Consider the following 16,281-nt stretch of genomic DNA (forward strand, 5'->3'; position numbering starts at 1 on the left):
TGCTGATAGCCCTGTTCGTAGAATGATATAGTACAGAGGGTGGCCATTTGGCCCATCGTGCCCATGCCAGCTCTTTTTTGTTTTCAAGGACTATCTAATTAGTTACGCTCCTGCTCTTCTCTCATAACCCTGCAGAATTTTCCCCTTTAAGTACTTGTCTTATTCCCTTTTGAAAGTTACAGTTGAATCTGCTTGCCTTTCAGGCAGTGCATTCCAAATCGTCATAACTCACTGCATAAAAATAAATTCTACTCAGCCCACCTCTGATTCTAAATACCATTTAAAAAAAAAAACATTCTCTACAAATCACAGCACTATTTCCTTCAGGTGCTGGACACCATCTTTTGGGATTGAGAGCAAGGGGGTCCATAAGACTGTGTAGTCAATATTTGTTGAAGTGAGTCAGTGTTTGTCGGGGAGACCCCAGGACTGAGTCAGTGTTTGGGGAGAATCTCCAGGACTGAGTCAGTGTTTGTCGGGGAGACCCCAGGACTGAGTCAGTGTTTGGGGAGAATCTCCAGGAGTGAGTCAGTGTTTGTAGGGGAGATCCCAGGACTGAGTCAGTGTTTGGGGAGAATCTCCAGGAGTGAGTCAGTGTTTGTAGGGGAGATCCCAGGACTGAGTCAGTGTTTGGGGAGAATCTCCAGGACTGAGTCAGTGTTTGGGGAGAATCTCCAGGAGTGAGTCAGTGTTTGTAGGGGAGATCCCAGGACTGAGTCAGTGTTTGGGGAGAATCTCCAGGAGTGAGTCAGTGTTTGTAGGGGAGATCCCAGGACTGAGTCAGTGTTTGGGGAGAATCTCCAGGAGTGAGTCAGTGTTTGTAGGGGAGATCCCAGGACTGAGTCAGTGTTTGGGGAGAATCTCCAGGAGTGAGTCAGTGTTTGTAGGGGAGATCCCAGGACTGAGTCAGTGTTTGGGGAGAATCTCCAGGAGTGAGTCAGTGTTTGTAGGGGAGATCCCAGGAGTGACAACTTCTGCTAGTTGTCCATTGTCTGCAAAGGTTCTCATCAATGATCTAGAATGTGAATAATGGGAGTGCAGATAATTGAGGTTCCACTGTATATAAAATCAACTACAAAAATACTTAAAATACATGCAATAATGTAAACGTTCTTTTAACAGATCCATGTTTATCAATACATCTGCTGTGTTTACAAAATTTGATGTCTGATCTTGTAATCATTAGTTCAGTTCTTCTCTTCCAGATCCACCCAAGGACAATGGAGGATCAACAATTACAAAGTATATTGTTGAGATGTCAGTAGATACAAATGGTAAGACATAGTCAAATTCAACTTAAGTTTTGATATGATTTAGTTCTTTGGAATATATATTTGATTTGTCATAGATGTCAGATGTTTCAGTAAATATATAAATGGTGGTGCAGTTGCAGAGTCTGTTTTTGTTTGATCCTACTCCGGTGGAGAGGGTGTGATGTCTATGAATAAGTCCCTGTCTGAGGAAGGGACTATATTACCTGTCTATAGTATTCAATACTACTGAGTGGGAAGATGGCATGTAATCTTGTACATTTGTTATCACAGGTTGAGTGCAATAAACATCAAAATGACAGTTTGTTGCCTGTATAATTCTAAAGTTCTTGGCTTAGATGGATAATCTTTTCCATTCTATGGAGCATGAGTAAACATTATCACCAACATTTCAAATTGCATAGATAAAATTCAGCCAGGTTACTACTGTGCTAAGGGAGGGCTTTACAGAATCAACAAATTGTTGCAACATAGCAGGAGGCCATTCAACTCATCATGTCTGTACTGGCTCTCCAAAAGAGCAATTTACCTAGTGCCACCCCCCACCTTCTCCCCGTAGCCCTGCACATTCTTCCTTTTCAGACATGGAGAGACCCCTGACAACACAGAGCATGTGCAGAGCCATCGTGGATGTTCTCCGTGTGCGCGAACATTTGCCAGCTTGCTAGTATGAATGTGCGCATGCGCGCGCTGACATCACCACGCAGTGACGTCCTCACCCCTCAATAGCTGCAGTGGCCGCCTCCTTTCCCCTTACAGTATCCCGCTCCCTCCCGCCATCCCCACTTCAATCGCCACTGTCAGTTTCCTGCTCCCAACTACTCGCCACTTCTCCCTCCTTGGCTGATTGCTCCCTGCCTCGCCGCTTCCCCCTTGGCCATTCACCTCCCACCCTCACCCCCTGCTGCTTCTCCAGGCGGAGAGCCAATGGCCGAGAGCGGGGTTGGGATAGCGGGGTGTAGGCGGCAAGACGGGGAGTGAGCTGGTGGGGGAGGGAAGCAGCAAGGTGGGGAGCAAGCAGCCGAGGGGGTGAAGCGGCGAGGCGGGGTGTGAGCGGCCAAGTGGTGACGGGAAAACGCGGGAAGTGGGCGGCAGAGGGGAGGAGGCAGGGAGCGAGCAGCCAAGTTGGGGGGAGGTGGGGAGCGATCTGACGTGCGCAGGAGGGAGCGGCGAAGAGAAGCGGAGATGGCAGGAAGGAGCGTGGTACTGTTTGGTGTGGGATGGAGGTGGCGATCGCAGCCTTTGAGGGGGTTTGCGCTTATTTGTTTCTGTGTCAAATTAAGCAGCACCATCTTTATTACTGACAGCTGCCTGAGATATCGCAGACAGTGACATTTCAGTTTTGATGAGGCTGCATTTGCACATGTAGCAGTACTGTGCCACCTAGTGGTTGCATTGTCAGCAAACTCAACCTTTTAGATAACAATCCAGTTCTCACTTGAATGCCTCGATTGACCCTGCCTCCACCACACTCTTAACCACTTGCCTGAAATAGTTTTTCTTCATGTTGCCATTGCTGCTTTTACCAATTACCTTATAACTGTGCCCTCTTGTTTTTGATCCTTCCATCAATGGGAACAGTTTTTCCCTATCTACTCTATCCAGACCCCTCATGATTTTGAACACCTCTTATCAAATCTCCTCTCAACCTTCTCTTCTACAAGGAAAACAGTCCCAACTTCTCCAATCTATCCACGTAACTGAAGTTCCTCATCCCTGGAGCCATTCTCATGAATCTTTTCTGCACTCTGTCTAATGCCTTCATGTCTTTCCTAAAGTACGGCGCCCAGAACTTGACACAGTACTACAGTTGAGGCCGAATCAGTGTTCAATACAACTTCCTTGCTTTTGTACTCTATGCCCCTATTAATGAAGCCGAGGATGCTGTATGTTCTATTGACTGCATTCTCAGCCTGTCCTGCCACCTTGAATGACTTATGCACATATGCATCCAGGTCCCTCTGCTCCTGCACCCCCTTTAGAATTGCACCCTTTACTTTATATTGTCTCATCACGTTATTCCTACCAAAATGAATCACTTCACATTTCTTTACATTAAATTTCATCTGCCACTTGTCCGCCCATTCCAATAGCCTGTCTACATCCTTTTGCAGTTCTACACTATCCTCCTCATAGTTCACAATGCTTCCAAGTTTAGTATCAGCCGCAAATTTTGAAATTGTGCCCTATATGCCGAGGCCTAGATAGGAACATAGGAGCAGGAGTAGGCCATTCAGCCCATCGAGTCTGCCCCGCCATTCAGTATGATCATGGCTGATCATCCACTTGAATGCCTTTTTCCCCACACTATCTTCATATCCCCTTATGTCATTGGTATTTAGAACTCTGTCAATCTCTGCTTTTATCAAACTCAATGACTGAGCTTCCACAGCCCTCTGGGGTAGAGAATTCCAAAGATTCACAACCCTCTGAGTAAAGACATTTCTCCTCATCTCTGTCCTAAGTGGCTTCCCCCTTATTTTGAAATTGTGTCCCCTGGTTCTAGACTCCCCAACCAGGGAAACATCTTAGCTGCATCTACCCTGTCTATCCCTTTTAAGTATTTTGTAGGTTTTAATTAGATCACCTCTCATTCTCCGAAACTCTAGGCAATGCAGGCCTGGTTTCCCCAATCTCTCTTCAAAGGACAGTCCCACCATCCTGGGAACAAGTCTGGTGAACCTTCATTGCACTCCCTCTATGGCAATCATATCCTTCCTAAGGCAAGGGGACCAAAACTACACACACTACTCCAAGTGCAGTCTAACCAAGGTTCTATACAATTGAAGCAAGACCTCACTCCTCCTGTACTCAAATCCTCTTGTGCTAAAGGCTAACATACCATTAGCCTTTTTAATTGCTTGCTACACCTGCATGTTAGCTTTCAGTGACTTATTGACAAGGGCAACCAGGACCCTTTGTACATCTACACTTTCTAATCTCTTGCCATTTAAGAAATACTCTGCACATCTGTTCCTCTTACCAAAGTGGATGACCTCACATTTTTCCACATATTCCATCTGCCACGTTCTTGCCCACTTACTAAGTCTGTCCAAATCCCTTTGAAGCCACTTTGCAACTTCCTCACAACAAACATTCCCACCTACCTTTGTGTCATCCACCAACTTGGAAATACTGCATTTGGTCCCAACATCCAAATCTTTGATATATATTGTGAACAGCTGGGGCCCAAGCACTGATGCCTGCGATACCCCACTCGTCACAGCCTGCCAACACAAGAATGACCTGTTTATTCCTACTCTTTGCTTTCTGCCTGTTAACCAATTCCTTAATCCATGCCAGTATATTCCCTCCCTATCCCATGTGCTTTAATTTTGCTAACCAACCTCCTGTGGGGACTTTATCAAAAGCCTTCTGAAAATCCAAGTATACTATGTCCACCCTTTATCAATTTTATTAGTAACATCCTCAAAAAAACTCCCAACAGGTTCGGCAAACATGATTTCCCATTCATAAATCCATGTTGACTTAACCCAATCAGATTATTATTATCCAAGTGTCCATTTATCACATCCTTTAGAATAGATCATTGATATATATCAGGAGTAGCAAAGGTCCCAACACTGACCCCTGGGGAACTCCACTACAAACCTTCCTCCAGCCCGAGAAACATCCATTAGCCACTACTCTGTCACTCAGCCAATTCCGTATCCATATTGCTGCTGCCCCTTCCTTTTATTCCATGAGCTATGACTTTTCTCACAAGCCTGTTCTGGTACTTTATCAGATGCTTTTTGGAAGGTTATGACTTCATGAAGTCCATGTACATCACATCAACAGCATTATCCTGATCAACCTTCTGACACTTGGTTCATACAAGGATCACTGTCCCCTACTGACACTTAATCTACTTGACCTACCTCATTCCCAAGGACCAGGTCTAACAGTGCCTCCTTTCTTATTGGACTAGAAATTTACTGCGTAGAAAATTCTCCTGAACACACTCTAAGAATTCTTGCCCCTCCCTGCCCTTTACACTAATACTGTCCCAGTCTATTTTCAGATAATTTAATTTCCCCATTATAGCCACTCTATAATCCCTGCACCCCTCTGTATTTTCCTTGCAAATTTGTCCCTCCACATCTTTCCCATTAGTTGGTGGGCTATACCAAGCAATGTAATTGCACCTGGTTTGTTACTGAGCTCTAGTCAAATAGATTCTGTCCTTGACCCCTCTGGGACATCCTCTCTTTCCCGCACTGCAGTGTTCTCCTTAATCAAAATTGCCACCCCTCCCCTATTCCTTCATTCCCTATCTTTCCTGAACACCTTGTATCCAGGAATATTTAGTACCCAATCCTGCTCTTCTTTCAGCCAGGTCTCTGTTTTCTCTACAACATCATACTTCCACATGGCTACTTGTGCCTGCAGCTCACCAACCTTATTAGCCAGTCTCTGCTCATTCACATAGGTGCACAGTAACTCTAATTTAGACTTTATTACTTTCCCTCTAATCCGACCCCACCTAATACTTGACTATTTCCTACTGTAGCGCACTCTGTCTCTCCCAATTCTTTGCGCACCTTGGTGTCCCTCTGTTGTATTATCTCCTGGTTCCCACACCACTGCCAAGTTAGTTTAAACCCTCCCCAGTAACACTAACAAATCGTCCTGCAAGGAAATTTGTCCCAGTTCTGTTCAGGTGCAACCTATCCGACATGTACAGATCCCATGTCCTCCAGAACTGGTCCCAGTGTCTCAGGAATCTAAATCCCTCCCTCCTGCATCCTCTTTCCAGCTACACATTCATCTGCACTATCCTCCTATTTCTATACTCAATTACGCGTGGTACCAGGAGTAATCCAGAGATTACTACTTTTGAGGTCCTGCTTGCTAATTTCTTTACCTAGCTCCCCAAACTCTGAATGCAGAACCACATCCCTCTTCCTACCTATGTTATTGGTACCAATGTGGACCACGACTGCTGGCTGTTCACCCTCCCCTCTCTGTGCTCTGCAGTGACATCCTTGACCTTGGCACCAGGGAGGCAACACATCATCCTGGACTTACATCTGTGGCCACAGAAATGCCTGTCTATTCCCCTAACTATCACATCTCCTATCACTATTGCTGTTCCAGTCCTTGTGCCCTCCTGTGCAATTGAGCCAGCTGTGGTGCCATGGACGTGGCTCTAGCTGCACTCCCCAGATGAAACATCACTTTCCTCAGTATTCAGAACTAAATATTGGTTGGCGAGTGAGATGCACTCGCGACTCCTGCGCTACCTACCTGTTTCTTCTTGGCTGCCTGGCAGCCCTCTCTCCCTGCGTACTCTTAAGCTGCAGGGTGACCACATCTATAAACATGCTATCCACGAAGCTCTCAACCCTACGGGTGCGCCACAGTAATGCCAGTTGTTGCTCAAGTTCCAAAACCCTGAGCTCGAGCTGCTGCAACTGACAACACTTGTTGCACATATGGTTATCCAGGACACAGGAAGAATCCTGGAGTTCCCACATAGCACAGGATGTGTACTCCAGAGGTCGGAGCAGACCTACCATTTCTCTATTTATTAGATAAGAAACCTTGCTATTATTAATAAATACCCGAGTTCTGAGAGAAAAAAGTTCAAAAAAGAAAAAAATACTCACCAACCAATCACTTACCTGCTTCCCAGTGACGTCACACTTAATTTTCTTTAAAACGCTGTCAGTCAGCTCTGAACCTAGACACTGTCTCTTTTCTAGTCCACCACTCTGGCTCTACTCCCTCACAGGCCCACGGTTTTCTAATCCACCGTTCCAGCTATAAATTTAATGCAATACTAGTATCTCCCAATACCAGTTAAACTACTGCCCCCATTTAGACAGAAAAAAATAACTTAAAGCTCACCAACCATCATCTGCCTGATCACCTGATTAATGCTTCTGGGTTTCAGCTCTCTTGATTTGCTGCTGGTCTCTGGCTCCCTTTCTCAGACCATCTTTCTTTTGTACAAGGTTAGAGGAGCACCTCCTCCCTCACTGCACCAAATTGCCACATTTAGCAAATTCTCAAGCTGCATTCAGTCACGATCTGCGACCTTTGTGCCTGCTAAATAATGTGATATTTGACTTTAATCTTTAGATTTATCTTAAGGCAAGTTAGAAGTAAAATCACAAAGCATTTTTTTCCGCATATTGGGTCGGGAAAATCTGAAGCACATTCTTTTCAATGCCCCTCGCCCACCTCAAAAGGTGCTGGGTCAATTGAAATTGCTAAGACTAAAATTAATAGATCTTTGTTAGGATATTAAGGGATCTAGAGAAAACGGGGGTAAATGGAATTGAGGTACAAATCAGTCATGGTCTAATAGAATGGCGGAATAGGCTCAAGGGGCTGAAGGGCCTCCTCCTGCTCCTCATGTAGGAATGGAAAACTATCGTGCCAGTATAGAAAGGCGTGTTCTTCTGAGCTAGGAAACATGCTGCTTTAAATATGCTGTACCTGACCAGGGAATGTTTGACGCTGGCAGTGGATATCTTATGAAAAATGTTTTAGTCTTCAGGACTGACATCATTTGCCTTGACAAACAGAAGAATTCACATGAAAAATTGTTCAAGGCACCACATTGTTTCAGTGCATTGTGTGGAAATTTTGAAAAATTGAGTATTTTTTCATTCATTCTCGAGATGTGGGCATTGCTAGCAAGGCCAAAATTTTCCAACCCAAGTTGCCCTTGAAACGGTGGTGGTGAGCAGCATTCTTGAACCGCTGCAGTCCATGTGGTGAAGGTACTCCTACAATGCTGTGAGGTAGTGAGTTCTAGGATTTTGACTTGGCAACAATGACGGAATGTCGATACATGTCAGAGTCTAGATGGTGTGTGACGGACTAAGGTGACCATGCGATTTCATATCAGTAAATATATACAAATAAACAAAATCTTAATTTTTAATGAGCGAATTGGACCGTTTTCAATTTTTAAATGTGTCATCAATTATATTGTGACAAAATATGCAGCTACTTATTTTAAGATACTTGCCAAACAATTGGTGTCTTTGCTATTGAAAGAGCTACTAATAATCTATTTCTAATTCACTTTTCAGGAAACAAGTGGGACATGGTTTACAGTGGAGTTTCCAGAGAGCATGTGTGTGACCATCTTAATCCTGGCTGTGCCTACCAGTTGCGAGTTTACTGCATCAGTGAAGGGGGGCAAAGTCCGGTAATGTTGAGATTTATAATACTCGCCACATAAATGCCCCTTTATAATAAAATGCGTGCAAACCTGGCAATGTTAGAAATTGGATAGATACCTGGTTTAATGTGTTCGCTTACTTTTTTTAAAAAATTGAGGGAGCTTCAAAAAATTAAAAGAAATCTGAAAAGGCTTAGATTTTCGTAACCCATGAGCACCAGCTTCTTGCACTTTGATTTCTGTTTGTTGTTGAAATAGAGGAAACATTTCCCCTTCATCTATAAATTTCAAACATGACTTTTAATTTCCATTTGCTTTCCTTTAACTGAAATATGAATTCAAAATTACTCTGAGGGTTGCTGTAAGGTAATTTCAATGGCTAGAATTTAAAATTATTCACATTCAACTACATTTATCCTGAGAAAAATGTGTGTTTCTTTTAACAATAATTAGGGGAATCAATGGCTTCCTAATCTACCAAGATCTCAACTAGCACAAGTTGCATTCCTGCAAATATTAAACTGTGTCTACTTGAAACCATGAATTTTACTCCACCCCTTCGAGCGGGATGGTGGCGGGGGGGTGGTTTAAATGGAGCGGGAGGCTTTCCCGACCTGCTGCCACCTCCGCCGCCCTTCACGTAGGGCTGGAGGGTGGAGGTAGGAAAAACAGCCCTGGGAAAACTAGGTGGCTGCTGATTACTCCCGGGGTGGGGGGAGGGTGACCCTGCTCATCTGGCACAGGGTGCCCGATGGAGGGCCACCCCTGCTACCCCAACCACCTCCAGCACGCCCCCTTCTCTCCCCAACCCCCCCCCCAAAACTTGCCTTGCCTCCCAGCTCCACGTCGTCTTCTATCTTCGGCTGGACTGCAGTCCCAGCAGTGGCCACTTCCTCCCTCAAGCGGGTGGAAGTCCTGCCTCGGCACAATTAAAACCTGGGGACACGTGAAATACGGTACGGATTCCCGGGTGAGGTGGAAGCGTGTTCATCACCGACTTTTATGTCTGAGGTCGGCTCCCATCCGCCCATCGTAAAATTCTGGCCCATGTCTTTTTGCTGCACTGTGCCTGCTGCTAATTGGAGAAATGTGCATTTTATTTTTATTTCATAGTACAAAGCTCAGTGTCAATTGATCTGTTTTTAGAGCGAAAATAGAATTCAACTTACCGCTAAGATGAAATGAAAGTCCGTTAACAGGATTATGCACACAATACCCATTACAATTCATGTTTTGCAGTTTTTAAAATCTGCATTACTGTATAAATGGTTCTAATATGAAAAAGAATTAAGTTGAATTTATATACAGTCCCCATGTCTTGAACACATCCGCATTTAAAATGAGCAGTTGCTTATGACAACCAATGCCTTACATCCATTAGCCATTTGCATTAAGGTCGAAATCCAAGTTGCCAGCTATCACATCTTAAGTGTTGTTTATTTTGGGCAGAAATGGCTGTGTTTACTCACCTGTGATATTGTATGCATGAAAAACTAATGCATTTAAAAAAAAATTATATATATTTATATTAGCTTTGAAACAGTTAATTGGGAGAAGCTGAATGAAGCGCCAAAAACTGAAGGAAAAATCAGGTTGGGTATGAGCAGCGAGTCTGAGGCTGCCAGCATTAAGTTACTAACAGCCTTTTGTTAATACTGTAAAGGGAATTGACAAAACTCACTTTTGATTCATTCAGATTGGTCACTCAGCACAAAAAGGGGAGTGGGTACTTTTTACACCCACATCACAGCACTACCCCATTACACTGGCCATTGCGTAAAGCATACAAATCGCATTCACACAAACTATAAGTGGTGGGGGGACTGTAATCCTTTATGCAGTCTTAATACATCCCAAAGCATGTCACAGCCAACAAATTATTTTTGACGTGCATTTACTGTTGTTTTGTTGGTAAGTGCAGCAGCCAAATTGCATAATGCAAGGTCCCAGAAACAAGAATGAGATAAACAGCCAGCTAATTGGGGATGTTTGGTAGGAATGTAGGATTAGTATAAATGGGTGGTTGATGGTCGGCACAGACTCGGTGGGCCGAAGGGCCTGTTTCAGTGCTGTATCTCTAATCTAATCTAATCTAATCTAATCTAATTGGTGGTGATGGTTGAGGGATAAATGTTGGCCAGGTCACAGAAAACTCCCTCCTCATCTTCGAATATTGATATGGAATCTTTTACATTCATTTGAGCAGTTAGGGCCTCAGTTGCAAAAGGCAGCACGTCTGATAATGCAGTACTCCCTCTGTATTGTATTGAAGTGGTAGAGTAGATATCGGTGCTCAAGCCCTGGAATGGGGTTTGAACCCATGACCTTCTGACTACGGGGTGCGTGTGCTACCACTGAGCCAAGCTGACACCTGCATAATTTTAGTTTTAGAGATACAGCACTGAAACAGGCCCTTCGGCCCACCGAGTCTGTGCCGACCATCAACCACCCATTTATACTAATCCTACACTAATCCCATATTCCTACCACATTCACACCTATGTATTTCCCTACCACCAACCTATACTAGGGGCAATTTTCTAATGGCCAATTAAGCTATCAACCTGCAAGTCTTTGGCATGTGGGAGGAAACCCACGCAGACACAGGGAGAACTTGCAAACTCCGCACAGGCAGTACCCAGAATTGAACCCAGGTCCCTGGAGCTGTGAGGCTGCGGTGCTAACCACTGCGCCACTGTGGGGAAAGGACTTGATGTTTCTGGTCCTGAGTAATATGCCACCATTGATGTTAGACTTATGTTCGGTGTATCAATTTTTTTTAATCATGTTCCTTTCACATTAGCATAGTAACTAATTTTTAAGATGTACATCTTTTACAGGTCTCAGAAACGTTACTAGTGTGGACACCAGCTGTTCCTCCAGGTCCTTGCCAACCACCAAGACTCGTAGGTAAACCACGAGCGAGAGAAATACAGTTACGATGGGGTAAGAGCCATTTGTCTCCAGAATATGTATAGGTTGTTTTGTTCCACGATGGTATGTAGAGGTGAGAGCAGACAATGAGTTCAGCCCAATGATTATAGGTGAATATTTATGTTGAGGCAGCACGCTTCAATAGATGGCCATATCTATCCTTGTTCCACTCTCAGCCATGTAGCTGATAGAAAATTTGTTTTTTCTTGAAGGAGCATTGTTAGTTGAAGCATAAAACATCATACTTAACTGAACAAATCTACATCTTTAAAAATTTGTTTAAAGATTTGTTTTTCAAGAAAACTGGAGATGTGTAGTTTCTAAAGAATTACCTCATTGCCCAGTAGTAGTTCTCTGTTGGTATTTTAAAAAAAATGACCAGTGCCAGATGATAAAGTGCCTTGGAATATAATCACTTGAACTAAATCTTCATAAGCCTTGTAGCTCCTTGCAAATTAAAGAATCTCAAGCTGTTTGTTTGAATGTTAATCTGTAAACCAAAACTACCCGACATGCTTGAACTGTGAAGGCCAGAAATAATACACTGACCTTTAAATACCTATCATTCTTCCAAAGCTGCAAATTGGTATGTGAGGGCATTTCAATCTAGACCTATACCTTTTACAATGATTGCTTCAATTATGCAAATGATTTCATTAGTATCGAAGTTGGTAGGAGGTAAAACTGTTTAATGTAACTTTTTTTTAAAAACTTCCTCGTTTAAAAAGAAAAGTTAAAAAATTGAGTACATTTATCTGAATCTTTGTTTGTCTTCAATTTTGGGTAGTTTACCATGTAAATACTACTTAATGAAGTGTAATAATTATTACTGAATTTTTTTATGCATTCATGGGATGTGGGTGTCGCTGGCTACACCAGCATTTATTGCCCATCCCTTATTGCCCATCTCTAATTGCCCTTGAGAAGGTGGTGGTGAGCTGCCTTCTTGAACCGCTGCAGTCCTTGTGGGGTAGTTACACCCACAGTGCTGTTAGAAAGGGAGTTCCAGGATTTTGACCTAGCGACAGTGAAGGAACGTCAATAGAGTTCCAGGTCAGGATGGTGGATATTTACGTTCATTCACTACAAATAAAGTATAAGCAATAGGAGCAGGAGTAGGCCATACGGACCCTTGAACCTGCTCCTCCATTCAATAAGATCATGGCTGATCTTCTACACTAACAGTATTTTTCTGCCTTATCCCCATGTCCCTTAGTGCCCAAAACTATCTGGAAATTAGACTCATATACTGCATATTATTTTTATATATTTTTAAGTACTTTGGTCGAACATATGAGACTTTAGCAACCGAATGACCGTCGAGTAATTGTACAACACATCAAATGCCTAAACCACTGTCTGAGCCCAATATAATTAACGTGAGCACTATTTAGCATCCCTCAGGAATTTGATTACAACAACAAATAATAATTGTGCAAATGGGGCCCATTGTGGATTCCATTGTGTTCAAGTGTTCAAGTTTTACATCTCAGTGCGACACTTAGTCACATGGAGCTGCAGATAGCATCTTAAAGTTCCAACATTCAGCGTCAATTGACAACATTTTCGCTGGCCACCTCTTTGACCAAGTTTTTGGTCATCTGTTCTAGGATCTTCTTATGAGAGTCGGTGTCAAATTTTGTTTGATAATGCTCATGTGAAGCCTTGGGGAATTTTACTATGCTGAAGGCTCTATATAAATGCAAGTTGTTTAAACTAGAAAATATAGATGTGTGATTTGCTTCATCAGGCCATCCTCCTATGATTGGTGGTTCCCAAGTAATAAGTTATAGGCTGGAAATGTCTGCACCAGACCTGACTGATCCCAAGGAGGTATACCAGGGACCTGACATGGAATGTATAGTCAGCAATCTGCTTCCAGGAAAAATGTACAGTTTTCGACTTCGGGCTGCAAATAAAGCAGGGGTAAGAGTTGAAAGGGTTTTGGAAGGCTCACTGTAACAGCAAATTGAAAAGAGAGCCTTCAGTGTTTGGGGAATATATTGTAAAATTAACATAGGCCCTGGGTAAAGACACAAGCAAAATCCTGTTATGTCACACTTGGCTTTTGTTGAAAAATGGATCAGTTCTTTCGATACCTAGACCTTGTTCTACACAGTAATCCCTTCTTATAATAACTGGAGTGACTGTTGACATGACTTCGCCTCCTGCATACTCAGACTCATATTTTGGCTAATTTTGATGCTTTATCTCTTCTACTGCCAATTAGGATGCAATGGCTGTATAGAATCATAGAGAGATACAGCACCGAAACAGACCCTTCGGCCCACCAAGTCTTTGCCGACTATCAACCACCCATTTATACTAATCCTATATTAATCCCATTTTTCCCTCTCACATCCCCACCTTCCCTCAATTCTCCTACCACCTACCTACACTCGGGGCAATTTTTAACAATGGCCAATTTACCTACCAACCTGTAAGTCTTTGCATGTGGGAGGAAACCGGAGCACCCGGAGGAAACCCACGCGGTCACAGGGAGAACTTGCAAACTCCGCACAGGCAGTACCTAGAACCGAACCTGGGTCGCTGGAGCTGTGAGGCTGCGGTGCTAACCACTGCGCCGCCCTGTGCCTTAGTGTTATGATGCTTTTTTAGCATTGGCATTTTTAGGGATAAATATGAGAATTGATACCTGATTCTTTGATTTGTTCCTGTGATTAATGAAGACAGGGGTACAAATGAGTTTTTAACAGGAACGAAAATGTGTTTATCGGTTTTGTGATGCAGAAGAAAGGGTTATAAAGAAGCATTGGTGCAGCATAGTAGTACTGTAACCCTAAGCCACTATGTGCAAGATCACTGGAAACCTTTTAGGACAGATTATTACAAAAGAAGCAATTTATCAATAGTTTGATGTATTTGAGTTTGAATGGGAAAGAATTTGTTCTTCTTGTGAAGTGTATATCAAGCAGTCTGTGCTGTTCTGTCTCCTGTATGTTAATAAGATTTTCTAATCTTTCAATTTAGGCTTGACTTTTTGTTACTAAACATATTTCACATTTTAACACCAATTCTGCTTTGCTAATGCAATTTTTTTTTTCCCAGTGTGGACCTTATTCAGAAAAATGTGAAATTTGTACAGCAGCAGGATGTCCTGATCAATGCAAAGCTCCACATGTTGTGTGTAAAACAGCCACATGTGCGCAAGTCAGCTGGACAGTACGTATTGGGTCTCTTTTTGCCTTTTTAATCCATTTGCAGAAAGATGTACTCATTATTATTGATTGGATTTTCTAAGTATACACTCATGCAGACTAAAGATGAGTTACTGTTAGCAGTTTTTGCAAGTTGTAGGGAATATACATTCGAGCTGATAGTCACACTTCAGGACAAAGCACCTCAAAACTTCTTAGCGTAGAAATTAATTTAGGTCTGCTTTGAAGCACCAATTAAAACGATTCCTGCGCCCAAAGATGGAGGCCCAAGGATCGAGACTAATTAGTCCTCAGGCCTCATCTACATAGGCACTGTTTGCTGTGATTATCATTAATGGACTGAAGAATCCAATTTCAGGCTAGTTTTGAATAAGTCATAGACTCATTTACAGCACAGAAGGATGCCATTTGTCCCACCATCCTAGAAGGAAGGGGGAGGACAGTGGGGGGGGGTGCTGATGGTGGCTGTTAGAGGTGCTTATGGAACCGGGAGGAGCATTATTTTTAAAAAAGGCTGCACTTACATTTTCAGTGGCTGCCGCTGGCTAGACTGCACACAAGTCCAGACCACCTGAGTGGAGTAAGCTCGAGGGCTGCCTCACTCAGGGTAGCTAGATTTGTTTGCTATGTTTTTGTGCGCTGTGTGACATGCAAAAATACTTTCAAGTTTATGTACTCTCATTTTATTCCTGCAGGCATCAGTTGGTAACGGTGCTGATGTGACGGAGTATAGGCTGGAATGGGGAGCAGTGGAAGGTGTCATGCAAATCTGTTACTGTGGACCTGGTCTAAATTATGAAGTAAAGGGACTCTTGCCAGCCACTACCTACTTCTGTAGAGTACAGGTAATAGAAAAACTTTAACTATCTCAGTGGTACAAATATAGAACCTGTGAACATGGTCTGTCTCTTGTATCCAGGGGCCCATTTCAAATGTTGATTTCTATTTATGTGAAGCAGAACCTTCTGTTCTGTATTAAACTTACTTTTTACTCCTTGTAACTTGTGTCTCTTTCCATTTCAAACTAAATCGACAGGTTTACCTATTCCAACACCATTTACTATCATACGTACCTTATCAGGCTGAAAAGCTCAAGTTTCTGCATCTTTGCTCATACCTCTAGCACCAGGAATCAGCTTTTTGGTCCTCCTCTGCATTGCTCCCAACCCTTACAGACCTCCTGTATGACTAGAACTGGACGCTGTACTCAGGTGTGCTCCGATTAGGGCACTCTACAGTTTGAGAGTCAAATTTATTAATACTCCAAATCTCTTTTACCGTCATTCTAAGTTGTTTCAACACCATTCAGAGATGTGTCGTCCAGTTCTCTTTCCTGTGTACAGTACTTTAGGCTTTGTTCATATTTAATTTTTCTGCTATTGTACTGCCTATTTATACATTTTGTCCAACCTATTTTGTAATTTCTGAGCTGCCTTCTCTGAACCCACTCCAATTTTGAGTCTGGTAGTCTCTGCAAACTTGACCAATTTTCATTGAATCCAAATAATTGTTAACTTGTTTTATATCTGTTCATGGGATATGAGCGTCGCTGGCAAAGCCAGCATTGGTTGCCCATCCCTAATTGCCCTTGAGAAGGTGATGGTTTCTTGAAATGCTCCAGTCCATGCAATGTAGGTACACCCGCAGTGCTGTTAGGAAGGGAGTTCCAGGTTTTTGACGCAGCAACAGTGAAGAGGCTTGGAGAGGAGCTTGCAAATGGTGGTGTTCCCATGTGTCTGCTGCCCTTGGTGAAGGT

General features: G+C 43.1%; 1 protein-coding gene across 9 annotated transcripts in view; it reads left to right on the forward strand.

Annotated features, from left to right (window-relative positions):
• Positions 1 to 16,281, forward strand: part of fndc3a (fibronectin type III domain containing 3A) — a 244,190-nt gene that overhangs the window by 199,026 nt on the left and 28,883 nt on the right. For all 9 annotated transcript variants that reach the window (XR_010975793.1, XR_010975792.1, XM_068040296.1 and 6 more), the window contains 6 exons: positions 1,206 to 1,274; positions 8,321 to 8,439; positions 11,253 to 11,358; positions 13,097 to 13,272; positions 14,416 to 14,529; positions 15,221 to 15,370. Coding sequence is in view for 7 of the 9 variants with exons in the window: in XM_068040296.1 (XP_067896397.1) it covers positions 1,206 to 1,274; positions 8,321 to 8,439; positions 11,253 to 11,358; positions 13,097 to 13,272; positions 14,416 to 14,529; positions 15,221 to 15,370 (734 nt within the window). In the remaining 2 variants the exon portion in view is untranslated. The remainder of the gene's footprint in view (positions 1 to 1,205; positions 1,275 to 8,320; positions 8,440 to 11,252; positions 11,359 to 13,096; positions 13,273 to 14,415; positions 14,530 to 15,220; positions 15,371 to 16,281) is intronic.

Source organism: Heterodontus francisci, chromosome 10 (assembly GCF_036365525.1).
Source record: "Heterodontus francisci isolate sHetFra1 chromosome 10, sHetFra1.hap1, whole genome shotgun sequence".
NCBI lineage: Eukaryota > Metazoa > Chordata > Chondrichthyes > Heterodontiformes > Heterodontidae > Heterodontus > Heterodontus francisci.